A 16518-nucleotide genomic window follows, 5' to 3' on the forward strand; every position below is an offset into this window, starting at 1 on the left:
TTAACCCACTTCTATTATTATTATGGTTTATCTTACTGGGTCCAGGTTCTTAAATAGCAGGATGTCTTTGCAAGCCTCTTGCAATCTGCTTCTTTGATCATCAGTTTTGGGATGTATTATCTGAAAAGACACCAAAATCCAGAAAACAAACACAGTTAATACCAGGTAAAATCCAATGAAAATAAAAAAGAGAATAATGGAGTGTTCAAGTTCACTCACGGGTGGCATGACACCCATCTGGGTGCTAACAAGCCCATGAGCGGTCCCTTGGCCTACAGAGCACACTCACCAACAAAGTGATTGGAAGGCAAGTTTTCCCCAAGATTAACAAGCACCTTATGAGAAGATGCATAAACAGCAAGAAAGACAGCAAACACGCCAGGCTTTGTGGACATGTACAAAAGGACAAAGTGTTATCCAGTTACACTGGAAAGTTAGATGCTGCCTTCATCCCATTGCTACTGAATGTAAGCTCTTCTGGATACAGCTCTGTCCTTTAAAACTTGATAGTGTCTGCAGAAGCAAGGAAATTCTTAAATGTATACTACATCAAAATTAAATAAGATTTTAGTAACATTGCAGGTGACTTCCCCAAAAGCATGTAAGGAATTTACAAAAAGGGACCAAGCAACCATGCAATGACCCCAAGAGAACATGTGTTCAGGGGAGATGAATCCAAGAGATACCGAGAGAAGCTGGTGTTCTATGATATCACTAAACATTTCCTCCAGGACAACAAAGTCATCAGAGGGTTCTCTCTGAGAGTAGCCTGCCAGCCCCAGGGGCCTTTTGATTAACATTAGACTCAAAGGACCAGTGAGGCTGAGTTCTTTTTTAGGACATGGGGATTGAACCCATGTTGCTCATGTTAGGTAAAGGCTCCACCTTTACCTAACAAAGCTATATCCCTGACACCAGAAGGCTCCTTTTATTGTAAACATTGGTAGTTTATAAATATAAAGTTAGAGCTAAAAGACACTTCTAGAAGCAGCCATGGAGTAGATTCCTGGAGACCAACATACTACTTTCTTCTATTCCAATGTTAGTTCAAAGAATAACTGTAGCTGGGCCGTGGTGGTGCATTGCCTTTAAACCCAGCACTTGGGAGGCAAAGGCAGGTGAATCTCTGAGTCCAACCTGGTCTACAGGGCAGCTAGGACTAAACAGAAAAAAAAGACTGTAGGACCTGATAAGCAAATGCCTCACCCCTCCCATCAAAGCAGCCAGAATTGGACAGCGGTGAGTCTGTGCCCACAGAAACATTAAACGCATGGGGACATTTAACTCATCAGAGGAGATAGCTCACAAATCAATGAAACAGCCTGAAGGAACTAGCATTCATAGTATACGATGGGTATCATACCTTCCATGATTTACAGGTAACAGGAAAGACTATCAGCTAGTGAACAAGTCTCGGCAGTTTGTAAATAAATGTGTGGCTTGGAACTAAATGCCCCCACAGACAGAGTCCCATGTTTATATGGATACTTTGGAGGCCATGGACCCTTTAGCAGAGGAGGCCCAGCTGGCATAAGCAGATGGGTATGTGTAGGCATTTCTTATAGCTGCTTGTAGTTCCAGGCCTGAGTTCTCTTCCTGGATGGTGGCCTGTGACATTCCTGCTACTGTCACAGCCACCTTTCCCCCACACGATGAACTAAAACTCCCCAGAAACTGGCTTCAGAACAAACCTGATTCCTTTACATTATTTCTGCCAGGCATTTTTTTTTTTTTTTTACATGACATGAGAAGTCACTACATAAGGGCTAAGGTACATGACGCCCATTTACTATCTGACTCATGCTCATCTGAACCGAGACCCTAAGGTAACAGGTAAACGCAATGCTACCAGTGCTACACAGAAACCTTCAAGCCTTAGATCCCACTAAACAGAGTTCACCACTTTCTACTCGAAATACAAGAGATGAAGCTGAGTGCTCCAGGTCGCCCAGAAAGCAACAGTAAGGGTGTGCCTGTAGGGTAGCCACCAGGGGTGGGGTTTGGGGGTGGGGAGGGCAACCTACCTACCCTCTGGTCTCCACTCTGCTGCTTCACCCCCTGTCAATCCAAGTCTTTCTCCTTTCTCCTCCTATTTTCTCTTCCTGTGAGCTATCAACAGGGAAGCCCCAACTTTTGTTTCCTGATCCCCTGGCTCTAACCAATTAACATTTCTAAACTGTTTTTTCCAGCTCACCCCAGGACTGCTGTCTATTGCCTTTTGCCCATCACCCACACCTCCCTGACAGAGTTCTACCAAGGACCCTCGGCCTCTTACTGAAGGCAGAAGGCAGATGCGCTCCCGATGCTCTCTTGCCTCAAGAGATGCTGATCACTCTACAGACTCGTCTTTCCACTAGGCTTGACATCAATCTACATACTAGGTTTGTCTCTTGAACACTGCTCCCAAAGTGTGAGCTTTTGCTAGCCCATAGGCCCTTTTGATTTTTATTAAAATTTCTCATTTCAGGATAAAAATCCTGTTAAACGGCATTCATGTGGCATCTGATGTATGCCAGGTAGTAGTTATTTATTTAGGTTTTTTCGAGACAGGGTTTCACTGTGTAGCCCTGGTTATCCTGAAACTGCCTTTGTAGACCAGGCTGGCCTTGAACTCACAGAGATCCACCTGCCTCTGATTCCCAAGTGCTGGGATTAAAGGCACGTGCTACCACCACCCAGTGCTAGGTAGTATTTTAAGGGCCCCATGAATACAAATTCATTGTAACCTAGTAACAGATCCCTGGAAATAGGTGGTAATTTAGAGGTGAGAAAAATAAACTCACTCAATTGACTTCTCCATCATCTCACAGGCTGTGAGTTGCAGAGCTGGGATTCATCTCTGATTAACTGGTTGGAAGAACACACACCCCAGAACTGTAACCCACACCTGCAAGCGTATCTATAGACAATGGTCTCTGAGCTAAGAATGGCTTTACCTTTGTATTCTGTCTCCACCTAATGTTGTGTGATATTTTGTTTGTGTTCTGACAAATAAAGCTTGCCTGGAGTCAGAGGCCAGAGCTAGCCACCAGTAACCATACAGGTTTGAAGGACTGTAGACAGGGAAATAGGAAGTGATAAGGTGGGGTGGAGAGAGGATCTTGGTCCTTTTGGACAGAGGAAAGGAGAGGTAGGAAGAACTAGGGCTGCTCCCAGTTCTCTGATCTTCCCAATATCTGACTCCTGGTCTTTATCGATTAGGATTAATTAAATTAACCCTTCACTCTCCCTTCCCACCCACTTTCTGACACATGGAAATGAGATGAGCCTGTCCTCAGAACACAAACACATTCTCATCTGTGCACTGCCTGCGCTGATTTTGAGCCACAGCAGCAGGTTTGAGTAGCTTTAAGAGAGTTTCTGACTCCAAAAGACTAAATATTCATGTTCAGAAATAGTGAATTTTCAGCTAAAACAAAAATAATCCCTACATAAAGCATTTGCCAACCCCTACTCTGAACTTCTACTGCCTTTCAAGGAAAAGAACCAGAAAAGCAGCTAATGTGGTTTGCTTAGATGTATTCTTGCTGTCACAGAGGGAACCCCGAACACTGTCCACTCCATTCTTCTGGACAATATATAGGAGACCCATCAAACATCCAATGAGAGCACTCCACTCTCCAGCTGCAAACTTCAGCGGGCCCCACACTGAGCTGAGCGTACACCTGTCCATCAGAACCTCACTCCCCTTCCTGGTGCTGCTCAAGCTCACACACAACAGTGAGCCCAGACTCTTATCATGCTCATGTCTTATCTCAAGAGACCTCCACTCACTTCAGAAAAGCAGACAATCTTTTAATTTCTATACAGTGTGTCACTGTACTTTGACACTGTGTATTTCGTAATTACTCATTCATTCACTTGTTTGCACCTGCCCCTAGCCTCTAAGGAAGTGGGCGGGACTAGCAACTGGCCAGCTGTGCAGAGTGATTCTGTAGAACAGAGTGAGGAAGTTCATGAGTGACTCTTCTCTCTCAGGTCACCTGTTAGAGGTATTCAATTCTTAAATTCTCATTTATGATTGGTATTTCAACTAAAACCCCAGATTAGTGTCCAAAATGAGTCTTAAGTATTCTGATTTTCTTTGAGTTCATAGAAAGATAAATACCCATTTTTATTTGAGTTTGTAGATTCCATGATTATAAAGAATTCCAGAGATAATATGAAATGCTGCTCTACCAAAATACAGTATTATTTTCCTCACAGGTGTTTTTTAATATCCATCTAGAACTAAATAATTTTGACATCTGTAATAATTATTCCTAGGCACTATGGTGCAGCTTGCCTTATATTTTTAAGGCCAAAGGCAAAGTCTAATTTTTACTATACTATATAGAGAAAAGCATTTCAACCTAATCAGTCTCCTAAAGCCCTTTATCATAACCATTACTATGTAATTAATATACTACATAGGAACTGAAAGTATTAGAGAGGACAAGCTTTAGAGTGAGTCCCCATCCCACAGACCCCAGTATCTTACAAAAACTACTTGGGGAGGAAAGGGTTTATTCATATTGTAGCTGTCATCCATCGTCACATTGTTTACGACAGAAACTCAAATGGCAGGAACCTGGAAGCAGGAGCTGATGCAGAGGCCATAGAGGGAGCTGCTTACGGGCTTGCTGCCCACGGCTTGCTCAGCCTGCTTTATTATAGATCCCAGGAGCACCAGTCCCCAGCTGTGGCACTGCCTATAGTGAGCTGGACCTTCCCATATGAATCATCAATCAAGAAAATGTACCACAGGCTTCTCCAAAGAGCAACCTAGTGGAGGTATTTTCTCAACTGAGGCCCCTCTTCCAAAACTAACTCTAGCGTATGCCAAATTGACATGAAACCCACCTTCCATAGAAAATGTCTACCCTTATTTATACAACTGGTCTCCGGGTCTTGATTTCCCAGACCTGCCTTTAACTGGCCATCACTGGGCATATTAGAAGCTCCCACAAGCCGGATGTTGAACTGAAAGCTAGAAATAAGGAGGGTGTGCTGGGTGAGTGCCTTTAACACCCTCAACATCTGCACCTTTAATGCTGAAGGACTCTAGAGCAGTGGTTCTCAACCTTCCTAATACTGTGACCATTTCAGTACAGTTGATCGTGTAGTGGTCATCCCCAACCAGCAAATTCTTTTCACTGCTACTTCATAACAGCAGTTTTGATACTGTTATGAATCATAATGTGACATCTGATATGCAGGATATGGTATGTGAATCTCCCACCCTCCCCACCCCCGAAGTGGTCATGACCCACAGGTTGAGATTCGCTGCCTTAGAGGCAGCAGCCCCTGTCTATGTGTGGCCTCTGAACGCTTTCTGGAACTGGTAATATAGCCAAACATGTATTTAATAAGCTCTCACTGGTATTTTTTATGTTTTCCATTTGATTGGCTGCTAAGTGAATATTAACTAGAATGGGAATGAACTAGTCAAAACATTTTACTCAACTAACTCACAGATTCAATGGTATCTAAAATTCTTCCCAAGGTCTGAGTAGTCAATGAGATACTGAATGTTGCTTTCAAACCATGTTTTAGGGGTTTTTTTGGTTTTTGGTTTTTCAACACAGGGTTTCTCTGTGTTGCCTTAGCTGTTCTGGAGCTCACTCTATAGACCAGGCTGGCCTTCAGCTCACAGAGATCCTCCTGCCTCTGTCTCCCAAGTGCTAGGATTAAAGGTGTCCACCACCATCAAGTGGCTTAGTTTTAGATTTTTTTAAAAAATTATTTCCTTTATTTTTACTGTACCAGTGTTTGCCTGCAAGTATCTATGTGACCACATACATGCCTGGTGTCTGTGGAGGCCAGAAGAGATCATAGTACTCAGGATGTATTTATTATATACAGTGTTTTGCCTGCATGCCAGAAGAGGGCACCTGGTCTCATTACAGATGGTTGTGAGCCACCATGTGGTTGCTGGGAATTGAACTCAGGACCTCTGGAAGAACAGCCAGTACTCTTAACCTCTGAGCCATCTCTCCAGCCCCTTAGTTTTAGATTTTTAAAACTAGTTTAAATTACCTCAAATTATCTTCATTACTAAATTTTACCATATATAGTTAATCACAGACATAGGGGCATATGTATTCCTCAGCTGCCATCCATTAGTGTTTCTGTAGCTGTATGGATGAAGCACGTGACAGGCAAGGTAGTTTGTAGAGCACACACAATGAAATAACAACATGTTCCAGATTAGCAACAGAAGATTCTGACTGCATATGTGTATGTGTATATACTGAGGGCATATATATACTTCAAGAACTTAACAGTCTAAAAACTCTGGACCTGCTGTCTGCTTTTCTGCATTTTTCAGAGCTAAAAATAGGTTTTTAAAAAACACTTTTTAAGGCTGAAATGCAAAAGAGACTTTCCCAAAGTATGTAGAAAGAAAGGCAGGAAGGAGAGAGAGGGAGGAAAAGAAATGAGGGAGGGTGAGAAAAAGTTATTCCCTTTCTTCATGTTCTGACACAGTAATGTCTTATTTAATTGCCCCTTACGGGCACACTATTGGGAGAAACACACATATTAAAAGCTGCATCAAAGCACACAAAACCATCTCTACAGAATTGTCAGGGCCTCCAGCAATCAGTCTGTGCAAAGCATGTTACATGTTTGTTGGCACCTTCCCTGTGAGTCTGCTGAGGCTTGTCTGCTTCCAAGGAACCTTCTGTTGTTGCAGACAGGAGTAGGTCTTCACCAGTGTCTCTCTATAGCAGGAATACTTCTTATAAATAACTATGGCCATAAGAAAAATAAATAGCTCAAAACATCTTTCATCATAGGATGCCTTTAGTGAAAGAACTGCACCATAACTTCAGTGAGCACTTATGTTCCTGTTTCATTTCATTCAAAAGAGATTTGAGGTCGGGGAGGGGGGTAATTCTATTGCATTTGAAGTAAAAGTAGACTGTAAAGATGAGGAAAAGAAAAATAATTTCAGTCTGTCCTGAAAGTCTGTGTGTCTATTGTTAATTTCCTTATATAATGCATTTAACATTACCTAATTCAGTAAATTACATACCCTGGACTCTGCATCATCTTCTTCTTCATCAGGGTTATAAGCTTCTGCACAAACTGCAAACACAAGAGGGGACATTTTAAACATTTGTTCATCAAATACACGCAATAAATACCTTAAAAAATGAATCATCAGTGACCTTCAGAAACAGGATCCAGAGGTCCCTGAGCTGGTATTGATTTGAAAGCCTCCTCTCCAAGGTCCAGATCCATGGCACCAGAAGGCACCGTGCAAGCTTCCAAAGGAGAGAAACAACCAACAGTCCTACCCAGATATGACACTTATGAACCATAACAACTACCAGCATGGCACAATAACCCTAAGGTGATATGCATACCTTGGTAGTAACCAACAGCTGACTGGATTGAAGACCTGCCAAAAAGAAGGAGATCATGCCTGGGAAACCTAGCAAAGGAGCTAGTGAGGTCAGGGATCTTGGAGAAGAATCTACAACTACCACTTTACAAAGCCGGCATAAACCCTAACTCTATTCTAAATATTTGTCCTATGCCCACAAAATAAGTTTAGTTCTCACCCCTCATTAAGGAGACTTCTCTTTGCAACATAGACAATTACAGATAACCACAACCAATCAAAATGCAGTGTTGTGGAGCCCAGTCACAACTGATACATCTACAGAACACTCCCACACCAAAGGCTCAGGGAACATTGTGGAAAGATTGTAAAAGCCAGAGGATCAGGGAGTTTGCTGTGAGATTGTGTCTCCTCGAAACGTCAGAAGCTACACCCATAGTCTTACCAATATGACTGCTTAAACATGGGTGAACAAGAATGACACCAATAGGACACACCAACATGGATGGAAGAGCACAGGACACCTCAACGCTACACAAAGAACTACAGGCAACCAAAGAATGGCGAGAGTGAGACAGACAGCCTTCCCCAGGACACCACCTGGTTATCCATTTTCAAGTGGTCAAAAACACATACATACAAGTAACATTATACAGACTGAGCAGGTTATATTTGTATATTTAGGAGTGTATGTGCACAGGCACACACATACATGTGTGTTAATAACAACTGATGAGAAAAGAGGCTGTGAATTTGAAAGAGCAAAGAAGAGAACGTTGAACGTTTGGAGGGAGGAAAAGGAAGGGGGAATGGTGTAACTACATTATAATCTCAACAATAAAAGAAACAATTTTTTAAAATAATGATCATAAAGAGTACTAGGATGGTTAAAAAATACATGACTTATAGAACAAGAAATTGACTCCTAAAATTGATTACATCTAATTAAGGAAGTTTTATAATATAAAGCCATACTTTATGACCCTGGTGATTGCTTTTTGCTTATTTCTACTCAAAACTTAACCCTTTTATCTTTATTTCCAAGGCAAAACAATGTTTATGACCTAAAAATTACCTAAGAGAACATGAACAGCAAAAAATGTAAGTTTGCCATGAAATGATCAATTTAATCATATAGCTATGAGAAACTTTCATAAATGATTCATAAACCACTTTCTCAGGAACAAATGTTGCTAATACAGGAAATATTTCTGCCTGGTCTTTGTCATATTTGAATTTATACTGCATATGCAGCCTGAAAAACTGCTTTCTTTTTCCTTAACACTAAGAATGTTTGTGTCACCAGAAACAGTAAATATTGTTAAAGACTACAAATTATGTTGCTTTGCTATAATTAGCTCCGTTCCTAACACTAAGCATTTAACTGGCTTTTTATTACAATATTTTTGTGATATTATACTTCTTCAACCATAAATACATGGAGACATGTTAGATTATACCAGATGTTATTCTGGGAGCCTAAAAGGCATGAAAAATCTTAAGGCATATTTATTACAAAAGGCTGCACTCATCCATTGTTCTACAAATAATATAAAAAGGCACTCTGGCTACATAAAATAGCTGGGTGCTCCCACTTAAAACCTTTGCCAATTTAAAAGAAAGGACTTAAATATTTAAACTATTAAATATGAACAACTCCCAAATACTTTCTTTAATTGCCATTTATAAGAATATGTTATTTTTCTTTTCGGCTAAAACCAGTTTCTTTCTCTCTTTTCTTTTTTCTTTTTTAAGGATAAGGTTTCCATGTACCCTAGCTGTCCTAGAACCTTGTATGTAGAGTAGGATGACCTCAAACACAGAGATCCACCTGCCTCTGCCTCCTGTGTGCTGGGATTAGAGGCATGTACCACTACACCTGTACATAGCCAGTTAAAAAAAAATCATTTACACTTAGACTGCTCAAAATTATTTCAATCAATTTACTTGTTAATGTTTATTACAAAAGTTCACAGATTATGCATATTTTTATGCTTAATGTAGTAATGTTTGTTGTGGAAGGAAATGCCCCAATGTTTAACTTTAATGACTTAACCTCAACATTAACCATCACAGGAAGACCCACTTTACAAGCTTGGACACCCATTTTCTAATTTTCAAATTTAAAGATTTGTTACTTTTCTTTCTTTTTTATAAAGGTAGGTTTTCAATCTCACAATCCTACAGTAGGAAACACCTTCACAGATGAAAAACCAGGGCATAGAAAGGTCAGGGTCACACTTGATCCTAGAACTGTCTTTCTTGACTTCAGAACCCTTACTGTCAGCCACAGTTGTATATATAGAGTCTGGCAAACTTGCCAGCACCATGCCTACTCTTCGTTTTATCTCAGAAATCCCAATAGAAAGATCTTATTTAAAGACCTCCAATGATACATAAAACCAGAATGTCAATCTGCTAAGTAGCATCCTGGATGAAGTATGAAGTCAGAATGACCAGTCAGTTCTCTCCTTGCAGAAAACCACAGAAGCAGCCAAACATCCATGATTAAGAAGTTGCTTGGTGCTCAGGAAATGTTTCCACAGGGCATGAAAACCTCTTCTAGATGAGGCTCTGCAACCTTCACTCTCTGTGAATGACAGCCAGATACAGAGTAGGATAGCTATATCATTTGCACACTGCAAAAAAGGAAATCATGGGACGATGTTCAAAGTTTCTGACTTTCCCGAGGGTGACAAAGGGGAAAATGAATCTAAATGGAGGGTGCTTGTGAGCAAGAGGACCATGAAGGTGACAAGTTCCCATGATCAGCATATTCAACAGGAAATGAAACAGCCAACATACTCGGTCCTCCAATGACTTGTGATCTACGTTCCTGACTCATTAATGCTAAAGTAAGTTTCAATTCACAGAAAGCATGCTGGCCCTCTGTTTTCTAACCTGCTGGTCACTATCTACTGACTAAAACACCCTGGAATAAAAAAGTCTGCTATTTTCCAGGCATCTTACCAGTTGTTTCAATGTCATTTATTACTTAACACCCCTCTACTTTAACAAACAAGGTGTGCTTGTGTTGGGCTGTCAGCTTCTTTACAGTACTTACTTTGTCAATACTGTAAGGACTGATTCTTGGCGCTGCTGCAGTCACTTCGGTGGACTAGAATTTACCTCCTAGACCCAAATGACACCTGCAGTTCTGAAAAGGGGTTGCGGTGGGCATTACAGTCTGCAGAGCGATCCTAGTGGCTTCCTTGAATTATATCCCACCTCATGTTTTCCCTTCTCCCCAGCCCCAAGCTAAAAGTTAGACCAAGAGTCATATACTGGGTATATTTGACAGTGGTGCAATGTAAGTACATGAAGGCCTGACTTTACCCCCCCCCCCCCCCGCAATAGATATGGTACCCGTGGAACCCTGGGTTTACTCCCCCCCCCACAAATGAGGAGGAAAGATCTTGACCTTTCACCCACACAGAGCTAATTTAGGTGTGTTCATTTCAGTGAGAAGCCTTTGTGCTCCTCCAAGAGTGTGGGAGGAACCACTGTCATCATTTAACATACAATGTTCTTCCAAACATGCTATACTCTACAGGGACTGGCTGGGTATTGTTCCCTAGCAGGGACAGGGCACACTGCCTGGCTTGATGTACATGTGAGAGACTGGCAGGTGAGCCATTTTCCATGGGCCTTGAGAATGGAGATGCTATTTCTTTCTGATAGCTCCCAGTAGCATGCCAGTGTTACGGACTCTCAGACACACTCTGAACAGATGAATGGAAAGCTGTTCTAGGTTATTTGTTTAAGAATGGGTGAAAATAAGGCTTTCTGTCTTATTCACTAACAGGTGGAGAGTAAAGAACTTGGTAAATACTTGTGTAAAACAAATGAATTTCAGACTCTGGATGACTTGTCAAGATAATCTCCATGTAACTTGTGCGATCTCTTACTCTACCAGAAATACAGTTGCCTTTTATCTTCTAGATAATCTGAAACTCCTCCTCAAACTGTATTCTTTACTCTTGGGAAACTAAACAGTGGAGAGAGACAGTCTTAAGATATATTTAAGTTTCTACTGCAGTATCTGTATTTGGAGGGTATACTGGTTGTTGAGAATAGCCTAGGAATTTCAGCAGATTCCCACACTGCAGACAGAATGTGTATACTGGTATAGCCAGACAACTGTCACAGACTGCAGAGCAGACCCACAAGAAGATCTGTATCCATCCTGTCGAACTTGGCCTGCAGTCTTCCCCTGCTCTCTATTTATAGTGTGGTAGACAAAGGGTTATGCCAACTCCAGTTTGCTTCTTTTTAAAAAGCAAGATCCCTCTTCATTTCATTGGTGTTTGAGATTCAATACAGTCAGATAACCTGATATTAGGCAAAAATAAAAACCTACACTGGAATCTTGGTTGACAAAGAATAAAGAATTCTGTGAGCCACTGGGTACTCAATGCTGACGCTGTATTATACACAATATGCCCTTCATCAATATTCACTGGAAGAATGACAGGCAAATATGGCCTCTACACAAAGACTTTGTGGTTCAGAGACCATTTAATCTAGGAAAAAATGTCTTCTATACAATATACAGAAGTTAATCTTTTGTGTTCTCAATGCACTCAAATGTAGTAGAGTATCTGAATAATAATTAGCTTAAAATAAAGTACATATAAAAGCACAGGTGTATTAGACAACAGAATTCTCACTCAAGAGGGTTAAACTTAGCTTATTGGAGTGGAAAGGCCCTCCTACATGAGACAAAACTTTTAACTTTTATAATCATGAGTGAAGGCAAGCATCTCACTAAAGAAAATGGTTCTCGGGGGCCAAAAAAAGTGTTTCTTAAAAAAAAAAGTACAAAATATACACCAAATGTGTAACAGATGCATAGTATATCTACAGTAAAATCTCACTGAGGCAATGGAGCAGAGGGTGGTAAAGAGACCGAGAACCCAGTATGAAATGCACTCTCTCTGGCTAAGGGGAGCAGGGAGGTGATGCCAGACTTCCCTCCCTTTGCACTCATCTTCTGCTGGGCAGTCTGGTCTATGTCTACTCTCAGCTACCAGTAACTATCTGCCTCAGATAGTGTTTCTATTGCTGTGTTAAGACACCATGACTAAATCAACTTGGGAAGGAAAAGGTTTTTTGTTGTTGTTCTTTTTGGTTTTTTGAGACAGGGTTTCTCTGTGTAGCTTTGGAACCTGTCCTGGCACTCATTCTGGAGACTAGGCTGGCCTCGAACTCACAGAGATCTGCCTGCCTCTGCCTCCCGAGTGCTGGGATTAAAGGCGTGTGCCACCAACACCCAGAGAAAAGGTTTTTTATTACAGCGTATAGTCCAACATCTAGGATTTCAGGCAGTAACTCAAGGCAGAAACCTGGAGTCAGGAACTGGTGCAGAGACCATGGAGGGCAGCTGCTTACTGGCTTGCTACTGGGGGCTTGCTTAGCCACTTTCTTATACCATCCAGAAACAGCCACCACTGAGCCCTTCCACACCAACCGTCATCAGGAGAATGCCCTACAGAGGTGCCCCACAGGCCAGTCTTCTTAAGATTCCTCATCAGGTAGTCAAGAGCATGAGACTAGATAGACCATGGACCTAGGGGAAAACCAAATGTTATTTTTCTGCTTAAGGGACATAGCCATAAAATGAGTCCCAAGGACATTCTGCTATATTCATTGATCAGTGTCTTTCTCAGTCATCATCAGAGAAGCTTCCTCTTGCAGTAGATTGGATAACATGCAGACAGTTGGAGACTTGGAGTGCTCGGTCCTAAATGACATGTCTCCATCAGATCCCTCCCTTCAGGGCTCAGGGAACTTTGTGGAAGAGAAGGAAAAATTGCAAGAGCTAGTGGGGGTGGAAGAAGCTAACACAAAACTAACTCAATGGTGTGTTTGGAGGGCTATTGCCTCATAATGTTTGTTTGAAATGTTGTTTTAAACCTTAAGGTTTTTTGCTTATGTATTATGATTTCTGGTTTTGTGTTGTTATGGGATTTCTGTGTGTGCAACTATGTGTGTCTCTGTCTCTATATGTTTCTTGTATTTTCCTTTGGCTCTTTTTCCCCCTCAATTCTTATTTGTTCTGTTCTATTCTGGATTTTTGTTTGTTTATTCAGTGGCCTGTTTTCTAATGAGAGAAAGGGTGTGGTTTTGGGTGGGTGGGGAGCTGGAGGATCTGGAAGGAGTTGGGGGAGAAGAAACTGTGATCTGAATGTATTGTATTAGAAAATCGATTTTCAATAAAAGTTAAAATTATAAAAAAATAATAATCTTATAAGAAAAATCCAAGTAACTCATGTCCTCCATACACTACACCATGGGCCATCTTAGATTTAAAAAATAAGATTCCTTCCCTTGGTCATACAGAACCTATAGTCAGGTTATAGACTAGCTTTTATAGATGGAACGGTATCCTCAAATCTCAGTGACAAAACAGGATCACGTCTTCCTCATGGGGGACACCCCCTCAACACAGTGAGCACTTTGTTTTGAATAGTCTTTACCGAAGTCAGAGACAATGGTGGAATCCCCACACCCTGGAATGTCACCAGACCCTACGGCAGTGGCATACTGCTCAGTGGCTCTGGAAGCGTCACCCTAAAACCTCTTCTGTTAAGATGTACATATAGAAAGGAAGTATAATATATTTTATTGTGTAAAAGGTATTCCTGACTTCAAGGAAACAGGGCAGCGAAATATCCCCAGGGTCTTAGAAGGTGAGAAAACCGTATATTGTGATTAAGCCTTGATGGCGGGCAAAGAAACCAGTCAGTCAACCCATGATGCCTACAGTTCCCCCTTTTCTCTATCCTGTTTTCTCTTTTCCACTCCCTGTCATAAGCTTACAGAGTAAGTGGAAGAATGGTTGAAGTCAACCTTTTTCCTTTAAAATGGGAAGTCATGAAGATGATCATGGTGTAGACCAGCAGACCATGAGCACAAGGCTTCGGTTCAGTCCATGGTGGCAAAAAGGAAGAAGGAAGGAAAAAGATAAAGAAAGGGGGGGGTATGTTCTTGACCTAAATAAGTGTACAGAATTCTATAAAGAATTACAACTTGTAAACAGAATAATTAAATTTAGATAATGACTTAAACTTTTATTATGTCCTAACATTTCACCCAAACTTTAAATAATCATTTGCTTATAATAATTTATTATTTCCTGCACCAAGATATTGAAAGTTCCCAGGTATGGTGGTGCATGCCTATGTTTTCAGTGCAGAGGAGACTGAGGCAGGAAGAACTTGAGTCTGAAGTAGGCTACTGTGATGGATTGAATGAAAATGTCCCCCAAAGGCTCATATGTTTCCACTTCTAGTCTCCAGGTGATGGACTGTTTGGAAGAATATGGAGGTGTGACCTTGTTGGAGAAGGTGTGACCTTATTGTAGGAGGTATGCTGCTCAGGGTGCCCAGTGTCCCTCTACGTGCAGCCTGGTGATCAGGTAGCTCTAAGCTACTTCTCAGACACCATGTCTGCCTGAGTGCCCCCATGCTCTCTACCATAGTGGTAATATATTAAACCCCTGAAACTGTAAATAAGACCCAAACCAAATGATTTCTTCTGTAAACACCCTTGGTAATGGTACCTTTTCACAGAAACAGAACAGTAGGATAGCTACATAGCAAGTTCTTGTCTAAACAAAAGGTGGGGGTATACACACACATGCCATAATCCAGTTATTATTACACTTATGAAAAGCAATATAAATGTATCATTCAGCTACTCAGCAGTTATTTCGGTAATTTTCATTAAGTGGTACTTAAGTGAATTATTCAGTTCCCAAATCAACTGTGTTTATGTTATCAGAATTTTACTATACAGATTTAACAAAGGTGTTGAACTATGTCTTGGCAAAATGACATAGACACACTGCCATGATCCATGACAAAGCTAGTATTTTGTTCCTTTGATTTTTTTGTACATATACATGAGTCTTCTATTTAGTGACTACATAAGAATTCATCAAGGATCCTCTCCAAAATATCACCAAGCTGTGAACAATAAATGTGTTAGTTTATACCAGAAAACAGTACTAGAATAGAATTGTACTTTGCTAAAAAAATGGTCCGGTATTTCTGAGTATTATATTTGATGACTAGTATGTGCTTTAATAAACTGATAGCCAAGGAGCCAGGTATGGTGGTGCATGTCTTTAATCCCAGAAAGAAGAAGTAAATGGCTCTCTGTTAGTCTGAGGGGTATATAGTGAGAATCTGCCTCATGAAAGGGGGTGGAAGGCTGGAGAGATGGCTTGTCAGGGAAAAGCAGCTTACTGCCCTTGTAGAAGACCTGACTGGGTTCCCAGTACTCACATGATCCTTCACAACCATCTGGAACTACAATTCAAAGGAATCAGAGCCCTATTCTGACCTCCACAGGCACCAGGCCAACATGTAGTACACATACATAAATACAAAATGCTAATACACAAAAATAAGTACATCTAAGAAAAGGTTTTAAAAATTAAATTGATTTCTCTATAAACCTATAATGTCTCCCTCTATTATATTATTTCTTATCTTGCTCTATTCTGTTTTCACCCAACTCAACCTCCCTGACCCATCATGTCTTCTGCACTCCTCCTCTTCTCCCCTTCTGACTCTCCTAGTTCCCTCTCCTCTCCCCCATGCTCCCAATTTGCTCAGGAGATCATGTCCCTTCCCCTTCTCCAGGAGACCATGTATGTCTCTCTTAGGGTCCTCCTTGTTTACTAGCTTCTCTATCAGTGTGGATTGTAGGCTGGTAATCCTTTACTCTATGTCTAAAATCCACATATGAGTGAGTATATACCGTGTTTGTCTTTTTGTGACTAGGTTGCCTCGCTCAGAATGGTTTCTTCTAGTTCCATCCATTTGCCTTCGAATTTCAAGATTCCATTGTTTTTTTTTTTCTGCTGAGTAGTACTCCATTGTGCAAATGTACACACATTTTCTCTATCCATTCTTCAGTTGAGGGGCATCTAGGTAGTTTTCAGGTTCTGGCTATTACAAATAAGTTGCGATGAACATCGTTGAACAGATGTCCTTGTTGTATGAATGTGCTTCTTTTGGGTATATGCCTAAGAGTGGAATTGCTGTATCTTGTGGTAGACTCATTCCTATAGACTACTGTATATCAGTAGTCTCCATACTGATTTCCAAAGTGGCTGTACGAATTGACACTCCCACCAGCAGTGGGGAAATGTCTGGAGAGCTACAAAGATGGCACCA

The 16518-nt window shown here is 41.1% G+C and overlaps 1 protein-coding gene across 2 annotated transcripts in view; it reads right to left on the reverse strand.

Annotated features, from left to right (window-relative positions):
- The window catches only part of Prkar2b (protein kinase cAMP-dependent type II regulatory subunit beta), a 92634-nt gene that overhangs the window by 31692 nt on the left and 44424 nt on the right, over window positions 1-16518 (reverse strand). For both annotated transcript variants that reach the window (XM_035445083.1, XM_027417001.2), the window contains 2 exons: window positions 7019-7071; window positions 37-120 (listed from right to left, as the gene is read on the reverse strand). In XM_035445083.1, the coding sequence (XP_035300974.1) occupies window positions 37-120; window positions 7019-7071 (137 nt within the window). The remainder of the gene's footprint in view (window positions 1-36; window positions 121-7018; window positions 7072-16518) is intronic.

This window comes from Cricetulus griseus, chromosome 5, assembly GCF_003668045.3.
Source record: "Cricetulus griseus strain 17A/GY chromosome 5, alternate assembly CriGri-PICRH-1.0, whole genome shotgun sequence".
Lineage (NCBI taxonomy): Eukaryota > Metazoa > Chordata > Mammalia > Rodentia > Cricetidae > Cricetulus > Cricetulus griseus.